General features: G+C 37.4%; 1 protein-coding gene across 9 annotated transcripts in view; it reads left to right on the forward strand.

Moving 5' to 3' along the window:
* LOC141397412 (uncharacterized) overlaps nucleotides 1-19,442 on the forward strand; it is a 268,907-nt gene that overhangs the window by 235,161 nt on the left and 14,304 nt on the right. For 7 of the 9 annotated variants that reach the window (XM_073973563.1, XM_073973557.1, XM_073973558.1 and 4 more), the window contains one exon: nucleotides 14,294-19,046. In XM_073973563.1, coding sequence (XP_073829664.1) covers nucleotides 14,460-18,707 — 4,248 coding nt within the window. In that variant the 5' untranslated portion in view covers nucleotides 14,294-14,459 and the 3' untranslated portion in view covers nucleotides 18,708-19,046. Of the gene's footprint in view, nucleotides 1-14,293; nucleotides 19,047-19,442 lie in introns of those variants that run through there. The other 2 variants (XM_073973566.1, XM_073973565.1) reach the window with 1 other exon arrangement.

The following is a 19,442-nucleotide window of genomic DNA, read 5'->3' on the forward strand; positions in this document are numbered from 1 at the left end:
CTGATACTGTATTTATTAATTTGGTATTTAGTCTTCATTTGGGATATAAAACATTCCACCTGAAATTTGTCGGTATAGGACCACGTTTTCATGTACCGTCCATAGAACTGTAACTCCCGATTTGCGGTATTTTGAAGGTTTTATCCTCATTAACACCCCGAAATAGCTGGAATTTGGTATTTAGTCTTCGTTGAGGGTGTAAAACTGTTTTCATATAGCCCCCATAGAATAGTACCTCCCTATTTTCTTCAATAAAGATCGTGGTGGAGGCTATATAAAGCTCGGCTCGGCCGAACTTAACACCATTCTTACTTGTTCATTTTTCGTTGTTTCTTTCATAGGATTTTGGAGGAGGGATGGTTTATTAGCCCAAAGCCCAATTCAAGATTTTAACGTTCTTATGGGCGAACGTGCGGCACATGTTAGCTCACTACCTTTAACGGGTGTTAAAGGCAGCTCACCAGGTGACACCACGAGGATGTCAGTGTTCATTTGAGATGAAGAAGGGACCAAGATAAGTCCTAGGCTTTGCCATGTTAAAGTCGGTCATGGCCGCCACTTGGTCGCCAGATGAATTTAAACAGCTCCATGTCACCCTTAAACTTTTTCTAATATCTTTTTGTTGAAAATGTATAATGGAAGCGTCACGATCCGATCAAATATTTCGACAAGTAGCGTGATTGATCAGACTCAGTTCGTCGAATCACTCATTTCGGTTACATACATATATAAACGTGGCCTACGTTCATTATTTCGACGTATTAATTTTGTGTCAATCCTAACTTATAATACCCCCTCACCTAGTGATGTAAGATATAAATATTACTAACCGATTATAAGTTTACATCAAAACAAATGGTTACACATTTCAATCACTCCAATCCCCTGGGTGGTCCTCCTATTTGCCTCATTACTTTCCAACACCTTTTTTTGTATAAATAAATATTGATACCACCCATCATCGTGAACATATTGTTTGTTTTTATTGAAGAGACAACAAAGTTACGAAAAATTATCGAATGTAGGTCTGTCTGTTTGTACATATGTACGTACGTAGGTGCCTTTATCTCGTTGATTTAACCTTTTATTGATATTTACGATATTTTTGCGTTAACTTTGTTAATTTAGTTTGTTTTTTTCGTACTGTGTTCGCCCTTTTTGATGGAACATCATCCTCAAGCAACCACACGATCACGTCATGTTTTACTGGCTGATTTTGTTGGATAACAACCAACACAACAGACATCATGGCCAACGGAAATCATGACAATAGCCAGAACTTGAACTGTTTGGAAAACGTTTAATCATAAAGTTGTTAATTGCAACAGCTTTCAAAGGAAGCATGTGCCACGCATGTGTTAAAAGTTTTTTGAGGCAAGAATGATGAGATAATTAATTTATAAGGAACTAGCAAATGCCCGCTACTTCGTATGCGGAAAGGAAAAAATATATATAAACAATATTTAATACGGGAATGGTAAATACTGGAGATTCTGTTGTACTAAGACCTATTTTATTACCAATATATTTTCGATTGTAGTCAGAATTTACAAAAAAAAAAAAAAAAAAAAATTGCAGTATCGCTTCCTTACAAACTACCATATTTTTTATAACTACGTATCATATTGCAAATTTTAGATTTGACTCCTGGTTTTAACCCTTCACTAACACAGCATTGCCTTCCAGTTCGAATTTCCAAACACTAAACTTTATTTCACCCCTTCACAACAACAATCCCGCACATTTACAATGCAAGGTTCTAGCTTTAGCGGTTTCGCCCAGAGCCCGAATAGGTCCGTTAAACTTTCGGCATTCCAAATGGTCATAAATATCCACGTTTTCGTATATCCCCATATAACGGTACCTCTCGACTTAGTGTATTTTAAAAGAAGAACAAATCTATATTGTCCAATTATCTTTAAATTTGGACATTGAATACTCAGAGGATATAGAAGTTTAATTTAAAAAATCTCCAATTCAATCCACATTTATTAGAAAAGATATTTCGAAGATTTAGAGTATTTTGAAGATCTTCGACACATTTTTCAACTGAAATTCGGAATTTGTGGCATGAAAGGTTAGAAAAACTTTTTTACAAAAAATTTTACTTAATGTGCACGGGTATGTCCACCGTATATAACGGAAATTTTTGTAGGCATTTCAATATAGGTGTTTTTATTATCAGGGGGTAAATAACTTCTAGTTAACAAAATTGTCGCATTGGATCACGTTTTCAAGTTAACAAACCAAAGCGGTCAGAACAAAAACATTTTTGAAAATATACTTCACGTTTGACTACTTAATTTCAGTCCACTATTTAGAAACGCCTTGGCGTTAACATCAAATCAATGGAACAATATTCAGTAAATTTTTTCAAACTCAGAACATTGTCTCTAATTTTAGAGTGATCTTCATAACAAATATTTTTCCATTTCTTATTTTTTTGTACAAATAACGTATTTCCAAATTATATAATCCCAGCTTTGTTCCTACACCCAACACCAAATTTATTACCTTAACTGTTTACACAATGCCAAAATGGTTTTGGTACCAACATGTTACCCAACTTTTCGTACACATAGGTAAACGTTTCAAAAATTACTTCCTTATATTCAACTTATATCCTAACCCCAATTCACTTTTCCAGCTTTATCCGTTCCTTTGAAACCCATTATAGTACTATTTAGTACTTTTTGTATAAATAAGTACGAATTTTCAAAACCACCTCCCTACCTCCACTCTAAACACCAATTGCTAATCTAATACCGAAATTCAAAATTCCAGTTCTATCCTTTACAAAATCACAAATTGTGAAAAAATCTGTACCATATAGCAAATACCAAAAGGTACCAAATTTTGTATAGCACTTTTCGTACACGAATTTCCAAAATGTGCTTTCATATCTCAGCTCTATTCGTTCATCTAAACCCAATTTATAGCCAATGTAGCTCCATTTAGCACTTTTCTATAAGTACGAATTTCCAAAACTACCTGAATCCTGCACTCCAACAATAATCTGTTTACGCAAATACAAATTGTGCTTCGTTCACATTAGTACGATTTTCTAAAGCTACCTCCATATCTCAATTCTATATTCCAACAACAATCTTAATTCCAAATTTCAGGATTCCAGCTCTTCAAATCCAAATCATACTAAACTCACTACCATTTAGGCCCTTTCGACCTTTGGTACTTCTTTCTTACTCTTCATCAGTGACCCCATTCCAAATTTCAGGATTCCGGCCCTATTCGTTAACCCATATCCAAATTTTACTATATTTAGTACTTTTCGTATACTTTTAATTCGAATTTCCAAAAACCTTTCTTTTTACTCTCCATCAGTGACCTTAATTCCAAATTTCAGGACTCCAGCTGTATTCGTTCACCCAAACCCAAATTGTACTAAATTTAGTACCATTTATTACTTTTCGTACACTTATAGTTCGAATTCCAAACTTTCATTTTTACTCTTCATCCGTGATCCTCATTCCAAATTTCAGGATTCCAGCTCTATCCGTTCACCCAAATCCAAATTGTACTAAATTTAGTACCATTTAGTACTTTTCGTGCATTTATAGTTCGAATTTCTAAAAACCTTTCTTTGTTACTCTCCATCAGTGACCCTCATTACAAATGTTAGGATTCCAGCTCAATCCGTTCACCCAAATCCAAATTGTACTAAATTTAGAACCATTAAGAACTTTTCGTGCACTTGCAGTTCGAATTTCCAAAAACCTTTCTTAATTACTCTCCATCAGTGACCCTAATTTCAAATTTCAGGATTCCAACTCTATCCATTCACCCAAATCCAAATTGTACTAAATTTAGTACCATTTAGTTCTTTTCGTACCCTTATAAAACTTTTACAAAAATCTTACATTGTTACTCTTCATCAGTGACCCTCTTTCCAAACGTCTGTATTCCAGTTCTATCCGTTCACCCAAACCAAATTGTACTAAATTTTGTACCATTTAGTACTAGTACTTATAGTTCGAATTTCCAAAAACCTTTCCTTAATTCCAAATTTCAGGATTCCAGCTCTATTCGTTTACCCAAACCCAAATTGTACTGAATTTAGTACCATCTATTACTTTTCGTACACTTATAGTTCGAATTCCAAAAACCTTTCATTGTTACTCTTCATCAGTGACCCTCATTCCAAATGTCTGTATTCCAGCTCAATCCGTTCACCCAAATCATAATTGTACTAAATTTAGTACCATTTAGTACTTTTCGTACCCTTATAGTTCGAATTTCCAAAAACCTTTCATTGTTACTCTTCATCAGTGACCCTCATTCCAAATGTTTGTATTCCAGCTCTATCCGTTCACCCAAATCCAAATTGTACTAAATTTTGTACCATTTAGTACAATTCGTGCACTTATAGTTCGAATTTCCAAAAACCTTTCTTTGTTATTCTCCACAATTGACCCTAATTTCAAATTTCAGGATTCCAGCTCTATCCGTTCACACAAATCCAAATTGTACTAAATTTAGTACTTTTCGTACACATAAGTACGAATTTCCAAAATCACCCTCATGTCTCAATCCTACACTTCAACAGTAATCTTAATTCCAAATTTCAGGATTCCAGCTCTATCCGTTCACCCAAAATCCAAATTGTACTAAATTTAGTACCATTTAGTAATTGTCATACACAAAAGTACGATTTTCCAAAACCACCCTCATTTCTCAATCCTACACTTTAAAAGTAATCTTAATTCCAAATTTCAGGATTCCAGCTCTGTCCGTTCACCCAAATCCAAAATGTACTAAATTTAGTACCATTTAGTAATTTTCGTACACATAAGTACGAATTTCCAAAATCACCCTCATGTCTAACTCCTACACTTCAACAGTAATCTTAATTCCAAATTTCAGAATTCCAGCTCTATCCGTTCACCCAAATATAATTTGTACTAAATTTAGTATCATTTAGTACTTTTCGTACACATTAGTACGATTTTCCAAAACCATTTAATTACATCAACTCCACTTCCCAACCTTGATTTCCATACCAAATTCCATGATTCTAGCTATATCCGTTCAAAATATAAAATTGGTACTAAATTTTGTAAATTTTAGTACTTTTCGTACACTTAGAGGTCGAATTTCCAAAAACCCTTTGGTACATCTTTCTAGCTCTCCATCAGTTACCCTCATTCCAAATTTCAGAATTCTAGCTCTTCCCGTTTGCCTAATACAAAGGGTACCATATTTAGTACCTTTTAGTACTTTTCGTACACTTCTAGGTCGAATTTCCAAAAACCCAGCCTTATTTCACCCCTACACACCAACAGCAACCTACACCCAAAATTTCAACTTTCTAGCTTCAGCGGTTTCGTCTGGGCGTTGATGAATCAGTCAGTCAGTCAGTCAGTCAGTGAATACCTCACCTCACTGCTCTTTTATATATATAGATTAATTTGCTATTATTAGTGGAATATATTTTTTATATATTTCAATAAAATGACAAGCCCCTTTTAGTACGAAACATTGATAAATTTTAGCTATTAATATTTTAATTTGGTGTGTAGATCCTGTTTTAAGACGCAGGCGATGAGTAAGTGGAATTTGTTCAATAGCACTTTTGAGAGAAAGATAAAATACTGTAGTTTAGAAAATTATCAGAGTATGGACATACATACGTTTAACATACGTTTTGTGCTAACTATTCCAATCCACTGCCCAACTCTAAAGAGATATACCCACGACTTGGAAGGTTAATTGAACATGGATCATCTGTTTCTTTTTACAAGTCATATATTGAGGAAATGATTTAAAATTAGTCATCAGTTAACAAAACCCAGCAATGTGGTATCAATAACCTCTTCAAAATGTTGGGTATTTAAACGATCATCAAATAATAATAATTAATAACCAATCCCCCTACAATAATTTACTCTAATATCCAGATCACATTCTTTGCTGCTGTCTTCATTTAGAAACATTTCTTCTTAAAACGCGATATGGCAATTTGAAAAAGATGAAAAACAAAACAAAAAACATTTTAAGTCAAACATCATCACAACGACGTTTTTTAATTACATTCATCAACGTTATTATCTATTAAATTGAGGAGTATTTCCTTCTTAGCGGTAACATTTGAACAGAAAGCTAAACCTAAAATGGATTTTCAACTAAATATTGAAAGCCAGCTTCTTTAATTAACTCAAGAATTTTTCAGAAAAAAAAAAAACAAATATGAAAGAAACACTTGTGTTCTGTGATCTCGAACTCCGTTATATTTCCCATTAAAAATTTTTGTTTTACACCCTCCTCCTCATTCGATGACATCACATAATAAAAACTATGTTGTGTGTATGAGTAAGCCAAAAAAAGAAAATAGAAAATCCATTGTTTTTCACAGGTTCACTTCTCTGAACTTTAACACAACAATTAACACTTTCCTGTCACGGTGATAATTGGAAAACTCACAAACTCGCTCGGATCTACTCATTTACCACGATGATGATGAATTCTTTACATATTTACTTTTGTTATTTGGACCACATATGTATGTCCATAAGTCAAAACCAAACAGTAGTCAACCAAAAACAATTTCGAAAAAAGGTGCATGACAGAAGAAAATATTTCCCATAAGGCAAATGTGCAGCCAATAGTTAGTTAAGAAGTGTAGGTGTGTCTAGGTTGGCCACAAAGGGAGTATCATCATCTTTTTCTTCTCTGTGTAAGATTTCGCATCTCTTCACACACACTTGTTTGAAATAGTATTTTTTTTTTTTTTTGTGTATTTAACTGGAAAAAGTTAAAATTTTGTCCATTGGGTCACCCTGAATATTCAAATCAGTACTCACCTCTGCAGTCCTTCTCACCGCTCATCCAGCTGTTTCAGCATTACAATGGATATTCCATCACGGTCCAACGCTTTCGATGATTTAGCATTCCTGGCATTCGCAACATCATCCATTGTAAATTGTGGTGATTCCTCCTGCTCGACAAACTATCAATTGAAATAATTTGCGCACCTCCACGAATCAGTCAAAGTAACGTGGCCAACGTGACTGAGGTCTTGTCTTCCTTCTTGAGTGACTTAACCCACAGTTCACTTATTCCGGCTCCACTGATGCAACTCTTCAGATGATTTAACTTCTAGCGTCAGTTCGCTGACTCTGTGGTTGGGTGGTTGGCTCGACGAAGCTCATCACTCTCATTTGCTAATCCCGTCGCATCCGCTGGGGAATCTGGTCTTACTTCGGGTATTCGAGCAATGGGTATTTAGCGAGCGGCTGCAGTAGTGATGATGTCTCGGAACATCTTCTCTGCTACCCGAACATAAGTGTTGGGCAGATCTCCAAAATATGAATCTGTTCATCCAGCACTATACCTTTCCCCCAAGACCAGTCCTCGGCCTATTACCTGCAGTACAGCTTTTTATCGGCGGAATTATACGTTAAGTAACTTTACCTCTGCAGCTCCACATTTGACCCTATACATACCGTTTATTAGAGCAACTCAAGCGAGATAGGTATGTATTGAACAGACTGGTGAAATTGGAAAGTTAATCCTGATCCGATCCTTCCTCAATGCGTTGTAACCAACACAGCGCCTCGACCATGATATTCTTCCGGCTCATGACAATTTTTATTCCCTCGATCTTGCTTCGGTGTCCATTGCAATTAATTTTCAAATAAGATGCATTTTCAGGGATTGAAACAGCAACGGCTGTTGTTAAGTGCTGCGTGTGCGGCTGCTGTTGAGGTGTGTGGAGGATTCTCGTATTCTGATGACGACGTCGCCCTGGGGGCTGTGTTCACGCAGCATGCAGCGACATAATTCCCCACATGGACGAGTCCAGAGCAACCCCTGATATGCACTCCCGTCATCTGTTGCAGCTCACCGAAGGTTTGAGTGTGACAAACCGAGCACCTTCATATTGGTCATGGGTTTTCCTCCGTTTCGGACCAAAGAATTCGGAGCAGGCCTTCCAGGATATGCAGTTCCCAACACACAAAAACGATACAAATACATAAGTACACTGAGGTGGTAGTAGCTGGTCAATCCGGTATCGAAGAACCCAACGCAGTGGGAATGAACACAACCCCCTTGCTCTTTCCTGTGAAAGAGGTTTTTATACCCTCCACCATAGTATGGAGAGCATTTTAAGTTTGTTTCCGTTTGTATCGTACTGAAATAATCATATGCGATCCTATAAAGGGAACAATCCTCTTATACTACTGAAATTCAGAGTAGTATCTTTATTGTTGTATTTGGAACCGTTTTTAATAAATTAAATTATGCTAATCACTCTAGCATCCAGATAAATTGAGCCACATCAAGAGATGGGCTATATCGGGCCACGTTTTGGAATAGTTCTCTTATAACGATACCACCCGATTTCAGGTATTATGATGTTTTTAGCAACATTTTGTGACCGAATTAGCTATAATTTGTCATTCAGACTTTCTAGTGGTCAAGAAACTTCTCCACCAAAAATTGTTGATTTAGGTATACGTATCGGAATAGGCCTAATATAACGGTACTGCCCGACTTCAAATGTTTCTATGTTTTTATCGACGAAAATTTCAAAGATGTCAATATTACAAGATAGGAAAAGTCAATTGTTAAAAATTAACTGTAGAGGGAGTTAACCTCTGTTGCTACGATGTCATAGCAACATTCTGTAAAACGAAAACTGTTACTCATTGGAATATTGACAAGAAAAACATTAAAACTCAAGTTTGACGGCATTCACTTTTGATTTTTATACCCTATACCACAATGTGGAAAAGGGTATAATAAGTTTGTTTTCCCAAAAATTCATGTAACGCCGCGAAATATTCGTCGTAGACCCCTCATGTGGTATACCAAACTTCATATCTCGACGAGATAAAGCGATTTAGCGATGTGTGTCCGTCCGTCCGTCCGTCCGTCTGTCCGTCCATTAAAAATTGTAATCAAGCTAGAGGCCGCAATTATGGACCGATTGTCACGAAATTTAGTATGGAGGTCGGGTTTGGACCAGAATAGAACTGATTAGTTTTTGGCGATGATCGTGAAATGTTAAAGGGATGAAATGGACCAAAAACAAAATTTTTGCTCGATTTTGTAGCCGCTCTGTAGGTCGCAATAATAGTCCGATCGGCGCGAAATTTTAAACGTAGTTTTGGTTTGAGATGAAGAAGTAGCGTGCAAGTCAACGGTATGATCGGATAATATTTAGCGGGTTAAATTGATCAAAACTTTTGTGTGAAAATTGGTAAAATTTCTAATGCACATCTTATAACAGCTAGCCCGGAAAGCTAGTGCACAGGGATAGTGGTATAGGGTATCACATGGTCGGCCCCGTCCGACTATAGTCTGTTCTTACTTGTTTATTAAATAAGCAATAAAAAAAGTAAAGAAATAAATTTCAGCCACAAAACAAAACGTTAATGTTTTCTGCCGCGAGAAATGGGAATCAAAAACTATTGGCATTGCTGTTATCAATTCCAGTGAGTTGTGTAGCCATCTGTAACCAAAATGTGTAACTATTAGCATATGTTTTTGGAAAATGCATTTGTTCGGGACTTTATTGCTATACGTCTTTGAAAATTTCGAACATAGGTACCAGTCGATATCAAAGAACTTCTCCACCAAAAGTTGTGAACATATGTCCATGTTTTGGGACAGTTCCCATATTACGGTAACTCGCAATTGTCGGTATTTTTAGGATTTTAGCTACAATTTTTAACCAAACTAGCTGCAATTCGACATTTAAATTTCCTAGTGGTTACAAAACTTCTTCACTAAAAATTATCAACCTAGGTTCATTCGTATTTTGGTAAAGATCCAATATTACGGTATCTTACGATTTCAAGTAGTGTTCTCAGTGGTTAAAAAACTTCCCTACCACAAATTAGGGATATAAGTACTTTCGTGACAAAGAGAAAACTAATTATTATATTTTAGTTCAGAATATTACACATTACCGGCTGGATTTCTTGCTTAAGTTATTTCTGGTAAAAGACTTACAAAGACGTATAGCAATAAAGACCCGAACAAATGCATTTTCCAAAAACATATGCTAATAGTTACACATTTTGGTTACAGATGGCTACACAACTCATTGGAATTGATAACAGCAATGCCAATAGTTTTTGATTCCCATTTCTCGCGGCAGAAAACATTTACGTCGTGTTTTGTGGCTGAAATTTATTTCTTCACTATTTCTTATTTTTTATTTAATAAAAAAACAAAAGTCAACGCCATAAAAATTGAGTTTTAATGTTTTTCTTGTCAATATTCCAATGAGTAACAGTTTTCGTTTAACAGAATGTTGCTATGATATCATAGCAACAGAGGTTAACTCCCTCTACAGTTAATTTTTCACAATTGACTTTTCCTATCTTATAATATTGACATCTTTGAGACTTAATGGCAAAGGGCAACCTAGTTCGAATTTGGCTCGACCGTTATTTATAGTTGTACATTGCGTTTTCTTCTATTCCTGTGCTGCTTATATACCGAGGCTTTTTATTGGGGTTTGAAGACATTCGACGTATTGATATTTAGGTTCTAACTAACAAAAGTTATTATATACTTCATATCCTACTTAGTCCATACTTTTATCCCCTTCGAGTATTTCTCCAACGATTTCTTTTAACAAAGATCAATCAGCAATCGATCGAAATTGCTTTTCCGTACCACGAAAATGTTGATTACATTTTAAATATTTGTATAATTTCTTATTTCATTGGCCTTCTATCCTAAATGCGATAATTGTTGGAAAGTTTTCATTCAATATTGCAAAATATGTATAAAACATTTTTCCTCCAACAAAAACAGCTTGTTCAAAATGTAATGAAGCTTGACATGAACATACCACAAAAATGCCATATATTACAACATTTTATTTGTAAAGAAATTAGTTACAAACAATGAACACGGCAGACAGCATTTTGCAAATCACAGCAACAACAATCGGCAAACTACAAGTCCATAGTGTGGCAAACACCAAACAAAGTCCATAAATCCGTGGAAACAACTTACTTTTAATATTGTTTCCTCTTAATTTCTTTTAATGTGCCGTTATTCCATTACCAATCATTACAATTATTAGCGGCGGTTGTTTTCATCTCTTCTCACAAGACCAAAAAAAAAAACCGATGGCAGTGGATATAACCATCGCCATTAACATCATCATCGTCATCATCACCACCATCAACATCAGCTGGGTTGGTAGCAAATAACAATGATTTCCAAATGGTGGCAATTGGAGCTAATTTTACCGGGGCACTTGTAATAGGCTATAATGACACTCGCCTCTCTGTGGCTCTTATATCAGATATCTACTATGTAGCTAGACTGACAACTGTAAAAATCTATAAAAATCAAACTTATAATGGAATCTCTGATGACGGTGACTCTTTCTGTCCGCTGGAAACTGAACTGAGAAAAGACATAAAAGTTATTTAAGTTTTGTTTGAAACGACTGAAGTTTCATGACACCGAACCGATGGTATGTATGGTGCATGATGGTATTTGTGGCATGGATTGGAATCGAGTCGAAGCAAATGAAATAAATGGTGTTTGAACTTGAACAGATGAAACAGATTAACACCCAGATGCACAGCTGACAGCTTTGAGGTTAATAAGACAATTTTGTGATACTCGGAAAAATTAACCGGTGACAGGTGTTTTTAATTCCACGATAATTTATAGAGATATGTAAATTAATATGGCTAACCTTAAAAAAATACCAAATTTCAAATTTCAGGCACTTCGCTAAGATAATTTGGCTAAAACCTTCAAAATACCGAAAATCGGGAGGTACCGTACAATGGGGGCTATATCAAAACGTGGAACTATACTGACAAATTTCTGAGTAAAAGTTGTGTAGCCCCAAAGATAAGATAATGTGCAAAAACATTAAAAATGCCGAAAATTGGAAGGTCCCGTTCTATGGAGGCTATATAAAAACTTGGACCTACACTGTAAAATTTCTGAGGGAATGTTGGTTGTGTAGCCCAGAAGAACAGAAATTGTGGTTAAAACCTTTCAAATACCGAAAATCGGAAGGTACCATCCTATTGGGGCTATATAAAAAATTGGACCTATACCGACAAATTTCTGAGGGAAAGTTGTGTATCGCCAAAGAAGACTAAATACCAAATTTGACCCACTTCGGCAAGATAGTGTGGCTAAAAGCATTAAAATGCCGAAAATCGGAGGTTTCGTTTTAGGGAGGCTATATGAAAACATGGAACAATACTAACTAGTTCCTGGGGGAATGTTTTGTAGCCCCAAAGAAGACTAAGTACCAAATTTCAGCCATTTCGGTAAGATTATGTTGCGAAAACATTCAAAATACAGAAAATCTGGAGGTATCGTTCTATGGGGGCTATATCCAAACTGGTCCAATAATAACAAGGTTCTCTGGAAAAGTTTTGTAGCCCCAAAGAAGACCAAATATCAAATATCAGCCATTTCGGTAAGACAATGTGTCTGAAACCTTCAAAATACCGAAAATCCGAAGGTGCCGTTCTATGGGGGCTATATCAAAACGTGGACCTGTACTGACAAATTTCTAGGGGAAAGTTGTGTACACCCTGAGAAGGCCAAATAACAAATGTCAGCCACTTCGGTAAGATAATGTAGCAAAATCTCTAAAAATACCGAAAATCCGAAGGTACCGTTCTGTGGGGGCTATATCAAAACGTGGACCAATACTAACAAGTTCCTGGGGAATGTTTTGTAGCCCCAAAGAAGACTAAATACCAAATTTCAGTCATTTCGGTAAAATAATTTGGCAAAACCTTCTAAATACCGAAAATCGGGAGGTACCGTTCTATGTGTGGTATATCAAAACGTGGACCTATACTGAAAAATTTCCGATGGAAAGTTGTGTATCCCCAAGAAAACAATTGCCAAATTTCAGCCATTTCGGTAAGATAATGTGGCCAAAACCTTTAAAATACCGAAAATCAGGAGGTTCCGTTCTATGGGTGGTATATCAAAACGTGGACCTATACCAGCAAGTTTCGGGGGGAAAGTTTTGTGGCCCCAAAGAAGGCTAAATACCAAATTTCAACCATTTCTTTAAGATAATGTGGCTTAAATCTTCAAAATACTGGAAATCGGGAGGTACAGTTCTATAGGACCTATCTCAAAACGTGGACCTATACTGACAAATCTCTGAGGGAAAGTTTTGTAGCTCTAGAGAAGACTAAATATCAAATTTCAACCCCTTCGCTAAGACAATGTCGCTAAAACCTCCAAAATACCGAAAATTGGGAGTTGCCGTTCTATGGGTGGTATATCAAAATGTGGACCTATACCAGCAAATTTAGGGGGGAAAGTCCCAAAGTCCAAAGAATACCGAACACCAAATTTCAGCCATTTCGGTAAGATAATGTGGCTAAAACGTTAAAAATACCGAAAATCGGAAGGTACCGTTCTATGAGGGCTATACCAAAACGTGCATCTATACTGACAAATTTCCGGTTGAAAGTTTTGTAGCCCCAAAGAAGACCAAATACCAAATTTCAACCACTTCGGTAAGATAATGTAGCAAAAACCTTAAAAATATCGAAAATCCAAAGGTACCGTTCTGTGGGGGATATATCAAAACATTGACCAATACTAACAAGTTTCTAGGTGAAAGTTTTGTAGCCCAAAAGAAGGTTACATACCAAATTTCTGTCACGTCGGTAAGATAGTATGGCTAATACCTTCAAAATACCGTAAATCGGGAGGTATCGTTTTGTGGGGGCTATATCCAAACGTGGACTAACACTAACGAGTTTCACGAAAAAAGTTTTGTAGCCACAAAGAAGACCAGATACCAAATTTCAGTTACTTCGGTAAGAAAATGTTGCTTAAACCTTCAGAATACCAAAAATAGGGATGTACCATTCTATGGGGGTTATATCAAACCGTGGACCTAAACCAATTTCTGAGGGAAAGTTGTGTAGCCCCAAAGAAGGCCCAATACCAAATTTCAGTCGTTTTGGTAAGAAAACGTGGCTAAAATCTTCAAAATACCGAAAATCGGGATGTATGGGTCTTCTACATATCTCTATCCTAAATTTGCTGCTTGTTCGGGTCTGTTTATTCAATATAAACCTTCAAATTTAATCCTAATTAGGGATTACGCTCTATACACAATCTGGAACATATTCTGTACCTTGTAGAAAAAACAAAACTATTTATGGGTATTCTACATAGCCTTCAGCATCGCTTATCTGAAAGTACAAGAATTGATTCTTTTTATCACATAATCTTAAATTATTATAACATATAATGCAAAAACTTATTTCCTTCTCTATTTATTTTTCTCTCTTCCCAACAGTTTTCTCGTCATTAGATGCCATTACTGGTCAACCGGGAATTTTAGCCGAACATTCAATGCAAGTCTACGTAAACTTCCACAACAACAACAGCAGCACTTCTTTATTAACTACTTTCCCCTCAACCTTCCTACTACTTTCCACAACTCAATCTCGATCTCTCGAAAAATGTCAGAACCACTTAGTAATGATGTCAGCACCGAATCCTTGTGTACAGTTATAGAAACCAGCAGTAACGAATATTTATCCAATAAATTCAACAAAGATCCCATTAAATGTGCTTCACTAGAATCCCTGGATACCAATCGGATATCACCCATAAATAATCTCAAAACAAATGGTTGTTTGCGTAATTCCTTAGATGAAAGCTGTGATACGGACACTACCGAGAAGTCCATAAATAACGCCACGACAGAAGAAGAGGGAGAGGTGGTGGAAAAGAAACCACCCAAGACGAAATTGAAAAAGTCCGTTTCCTTTGATCCGAATGATGAAAAAATAAAGAAATTCATTGCCGGAGAACCGATTGTAGATCAACAGAATCCTTTCAAGACGAATGGTTATTTGAGTACAACAACACCAACCACAAATGGTAATGGTAGTGCAAAGAGAAAAGATAAGAAGACACCACCACCAGTACCGGCAAAACGTTCAACATTAAGTGTTCGCAAAACTGTTACCCAACAATTACGTGAACGGGAGCGAGAGAAGGAAAAGGAACGAGAACGCCTCAAAAACGAGGCCAATCAGCGCAAAAGTAATGGTATCATTAAATCACCTTCCGATGAATTTGTCACCACAGAAGAGGTCCTAAAGCAGTCGAAATACGTCAAGACCTATATTAAAAATCCTGATCCCTACTTTGTGTACGATCCAACAGTATTAGCAAGATTAAAATTTGAGGAACTTCGGGATATAGCTTTAAAAAAGCCACCAAAGAGAATAATAGCACAGAATGCGCCGCCACAGCCCCAACCCAGAGAACGTCTTAAGGAATTGAAAAATCGCCAAAACGAAAATAAACCCACAAAGCTGCCACTGACATTTAAGAAGTGCTCGAAACCGAATTATCCCGAATTGTCAGATTTAAAAATAAAAACTGGTACAGATTTGGAAGACAGTCTCTATAATCCGCTGGAAGTAACAAAGAATGCCAAGAAGTTTGATGAGCGTGTAAAGAAACTGCACATATCCTCGGATGACGATTTAGATGAAATTGAAGAACCGCTAACGAAAAGTGAATCCAGTGATGATAACAATATGAGTGGAACTCAACAAAACGCCGAAAAAATGCCACAAAATGAAAACAACAATAACAATGGTGGAGGCGGTGGAGGAGAACAACCATGCAGTAGCCGAGAACCATCACCACCACCCACAGGTACCTTTACCAATACCATAAAATCGAAAGAATTCCAAGAATATCTCGAAAAGAAAGGTCTAACATTAATACCCAAAAAGATACCGAATGGCGCCCAACCCATGTATGGCAATAAACCCCAACCGTATGTGGCAGGAGGTCCCATTAAACAAATAAGCTTTAAGGCAGAACCTGAACGTATCCAATTTCAAAGCAATGGTTCAGATAGTGTGGACAGTGCCGCAGCACGCAATAAACCATCAGTATTTCAGAGGCTTTTGGCTAACAGTATTTTTGCATCTCGACGGAAGACAACACCCAAAGAACCGGTTCCTATAATCAAGCCATTGTATGATGGCAGCAGCAGCAGTGAAAATGGTTCCTTAAAACCCATTAAACGAGTTGTTCTTGAACGTCAAAGTTTCCATGGTAGACCCAAGGCGGGAAATTTACTGAGTCCCGCAGAGGCTTTGGAGTTGAAACAACAATTGGAGAGATCTCGCAAAAGTTATGCCAGTGGGGATGACATTTCTCTATCGATCTCAAATGCTTTGGCAAATCGTGAACAAAATGGTAACGAGAATCTCACAAATACCACCAAATCCAATACCATTGGAACTCCTGGTTTGAGACGCAAGGAATTGCAAGGCAAGTCCATAACCAAGCCACCAAGAAGGACGTTGTCGCGTGAAAGAATTACAAAATATGAACCACCCAAAATGGTGCTAAGTGAAAGGCCAACAAATGTCAACAATAATCTCTATACATTGGCACGTGAACAACCGGCTCCAGCTCGGGAAAAGAACGATAGTAATTTCCGAAGAACCATGGATCGTCAAAGCATGATACCGAAACGTACAACCCAACAACAAGATAGGCAACAAGTTTTTGGTAGATCTTCATCAATGGACCGCAATGAAATTTTGAGAAGAAATGCCAATCGTGGCGCCCAACCCACATCGCCACCACAGCAACAACAGCAACACCATCAAAGATCCAACAGTGTCACAGGAGACACCTTATTGGCTCCCATAACCACTCGGACAGGAGATAATGTACAAGAGACCACATTCCCGGTAAATGATGGTCCACCCATTACCTCTACACCCATACGTGGTGGTGGCGCAGGTGGAGAGGGTACACAAACATCTGCCATCAGTACAAAAAATATTTCACCAATATCTTCAGTACCCAAAAAGGCTTCCCAATTGGGAGTCTATGTGGATCAACAGGAATGGGAACGTTTAAGAGCTATAAAGGAGCAAACCGATCGCGAGTTATACTATCGTGTTATGCAGCAACAACAGAAATTGCAACAACAACAAGATCAACAACAGCAGCAGAACATGAAATCCAAGGATCAACAGGATACGCCGATGATGGGTTCACCCTCCCAAAACCCTGGCAAATCTTCTCAAAATTTGGAAAATATTTATGAACATTTACCCGGTGGAAGTCAGGTACGTTTGGGTTCAGGACAGGAAGGCCAGTTCAGCCGAGGGTCACCACAACGCAACACATTCTCTGGGGTAATACGTTCCAATGCCAATCGCCAGGTGAAAATTATTGATGGTAAGCCCATCATAGCTCCTGAGGCCACAAACAAGACCAACCAGAATACCATGCCACGTTCCCAAAGCGTTTTGGGTAATGTTACAGCAAGGGGAGGTGGTTATGATAGTGAAACTCCAGAAACCCCAGTGGTGCTGCGGCGCAAAGGTGATAGCAGCAATCAACAAGCCACAACCACGCGACGCATAGGTGGCCTTTTGACACGAGAAGAAATTTTACAAAAAATTAAAGAATTTTGTCGCAAGTCTTTAAATAAAACACCAACCAATCAGCAGCCTGCCCAGCTGCAGGCCATCTATGAGAAACAACCAACAGCTACAGATTTATCGCCCGTATCATATGTTTCCGTGGAGACTCATCATAGACCAGGATCACGTATGTATGCTGCCCCCCAGGTGCCACAGCGAATGCACAGTTTACCAGCCCCAGCTACGGGACATTTTGTACCCATAGCCCAGGAGATTGTGACAGATCCTAATACCAATTCACCCATTTATGCCCATGTCGTCAAAAGAGGTAGTCTTCAATCCAATCAATCGGAATTATATGAAATACCACATCGTACTGCATTGGTTGCGCCACCAACACAATATATAATAAGAAGAGAACCAGAGTTGAAACCTGTCTACATACGTCCTGCTGGAACTTTGCAAAGACCTGAAAGTGCCTTTTCTCCAGCTCCCACACAATACATCTTGGTCGATGGTGATAAGTTACAACCAGCACAAATTATTACAGCCTATCCACCGGCCACGGAGTTATATGCCCAACCCCAATATATAAGACCTCATCAGCTGCAAAGCATGCCCGGTGCTGCTAGTTATGGCTATATAACCGTCCGGGAACCCTTGAATATACAACCACAAATTATACGACCCCGTTTGCACGACGGACGTAGTACTCCATTGATACTTGATCGCTCAAGTCAACAAGTGAGTCAAATCTATTGGACACCCCAGCATCATAGACTGCAACAGCAGGCGGGACTATTAACTGATCAAATTAGTCCACGTTACGCTCTAAAGCAGTCATCGGTATTGATGACCACGGCGGCAGGTCCAATGCAACAATCACAGTTTCAAAATCGTGCTACAACTCCCCTAATAATGGCGCAACAGCAACAACAACCATCTCAACTTTCACCCCATTTACAAAACATTCCATCGCAACAACTACAACAGCAACATCGGCAATATTCTGCTTCTCCTCTAATTAGGGAATCAACTCCCACCCAGCAAAGCATGCAGCACCACCCCAAACCACAACAGCCACAAATTCAAGAACTAACCAACTCCGTTTCAAATGCCCGACAAAGTCCAGCCTTTGATTGGGAAAGTGGTTCGGAGGCCGGAGAGGTACAACGTATTATGGAAAAGCAACAACAACACGATCAACACAAAAATGGTGAGTTAAAACGTGCAACACTCTTAAGGAATTTCAGGCTGAAAATGGCAAATTTACTTACGGGCAAAACTAGAAAATAGTAATCTCTATCAACTTCTTTCCTTCTATTTCTAATTAATTAGCAACAAAACTAATCATGTTTGGGATTGTAAACGAAACATAACAACAAGTGCTATGCTTAGTAGATTTAAGTAAAACTTAAAAAAACGAAACACTAACCCATTTAGTTATCTAAGGCATGTTGTATTTTCTTTTTCTAATTTATGGTTTTAAGTATTTAACAACAAAGTTTATGTTTAGATTTTGATAATACAACAACAAGAACAACATGTAGAGGTTTTGTTACTCACACACAAAAAACAATTTTTAACATTGTTGTAATTGGAAAAAAGAATAAAGTTGGTCAAATAAAACATAAAGGTGTACCTGTGTTTCTTCTCTATTATTTTCAATGTTTTTCAAATTTAACGGACAATTGGGGTTAGTGTTTATTTGCTACTAAAATATACAACACTGAATTGGTCCACACAAGTTGTGTTAGCCAATATTGCCAGATCGAAAAAATGTGGGTTATGGTACGGCAGCATTGCCAACAGTATAATTATACTTAGATAATAATACAGTGTTGTCTATAGTACATATACGAAATCGAATGGATTTCAACTGTCAATTCCTTTGCGTATACGCATGGTGTAAGAAAAAAGTGATACAATAATGCTTGGTTTACATTCGGCGTCTTTTCGTGATTTCGAAGCCGTTTCGTGATTTCGCGCGGAATCAAGCAAAATTTATCATGATTTCGCATACAAAAATGA

This window comes from Musca autumnalis, unplaced genomic scaffold (genome assembly GCF_047663935.1).
Source record: "Musca autumnalis isolate F117 unplaced genomic scaffold, ASM4766393v1 scaffold_3, whole genome shotgun sequence".
In the NCBI taxonomy this organism is placed as follows: domain Eukaryota; kingdom Metazoa; phylum Arthropoda; class Insecta; order Diptera; family Muscidae; genus Musca; species Musca autumnalis.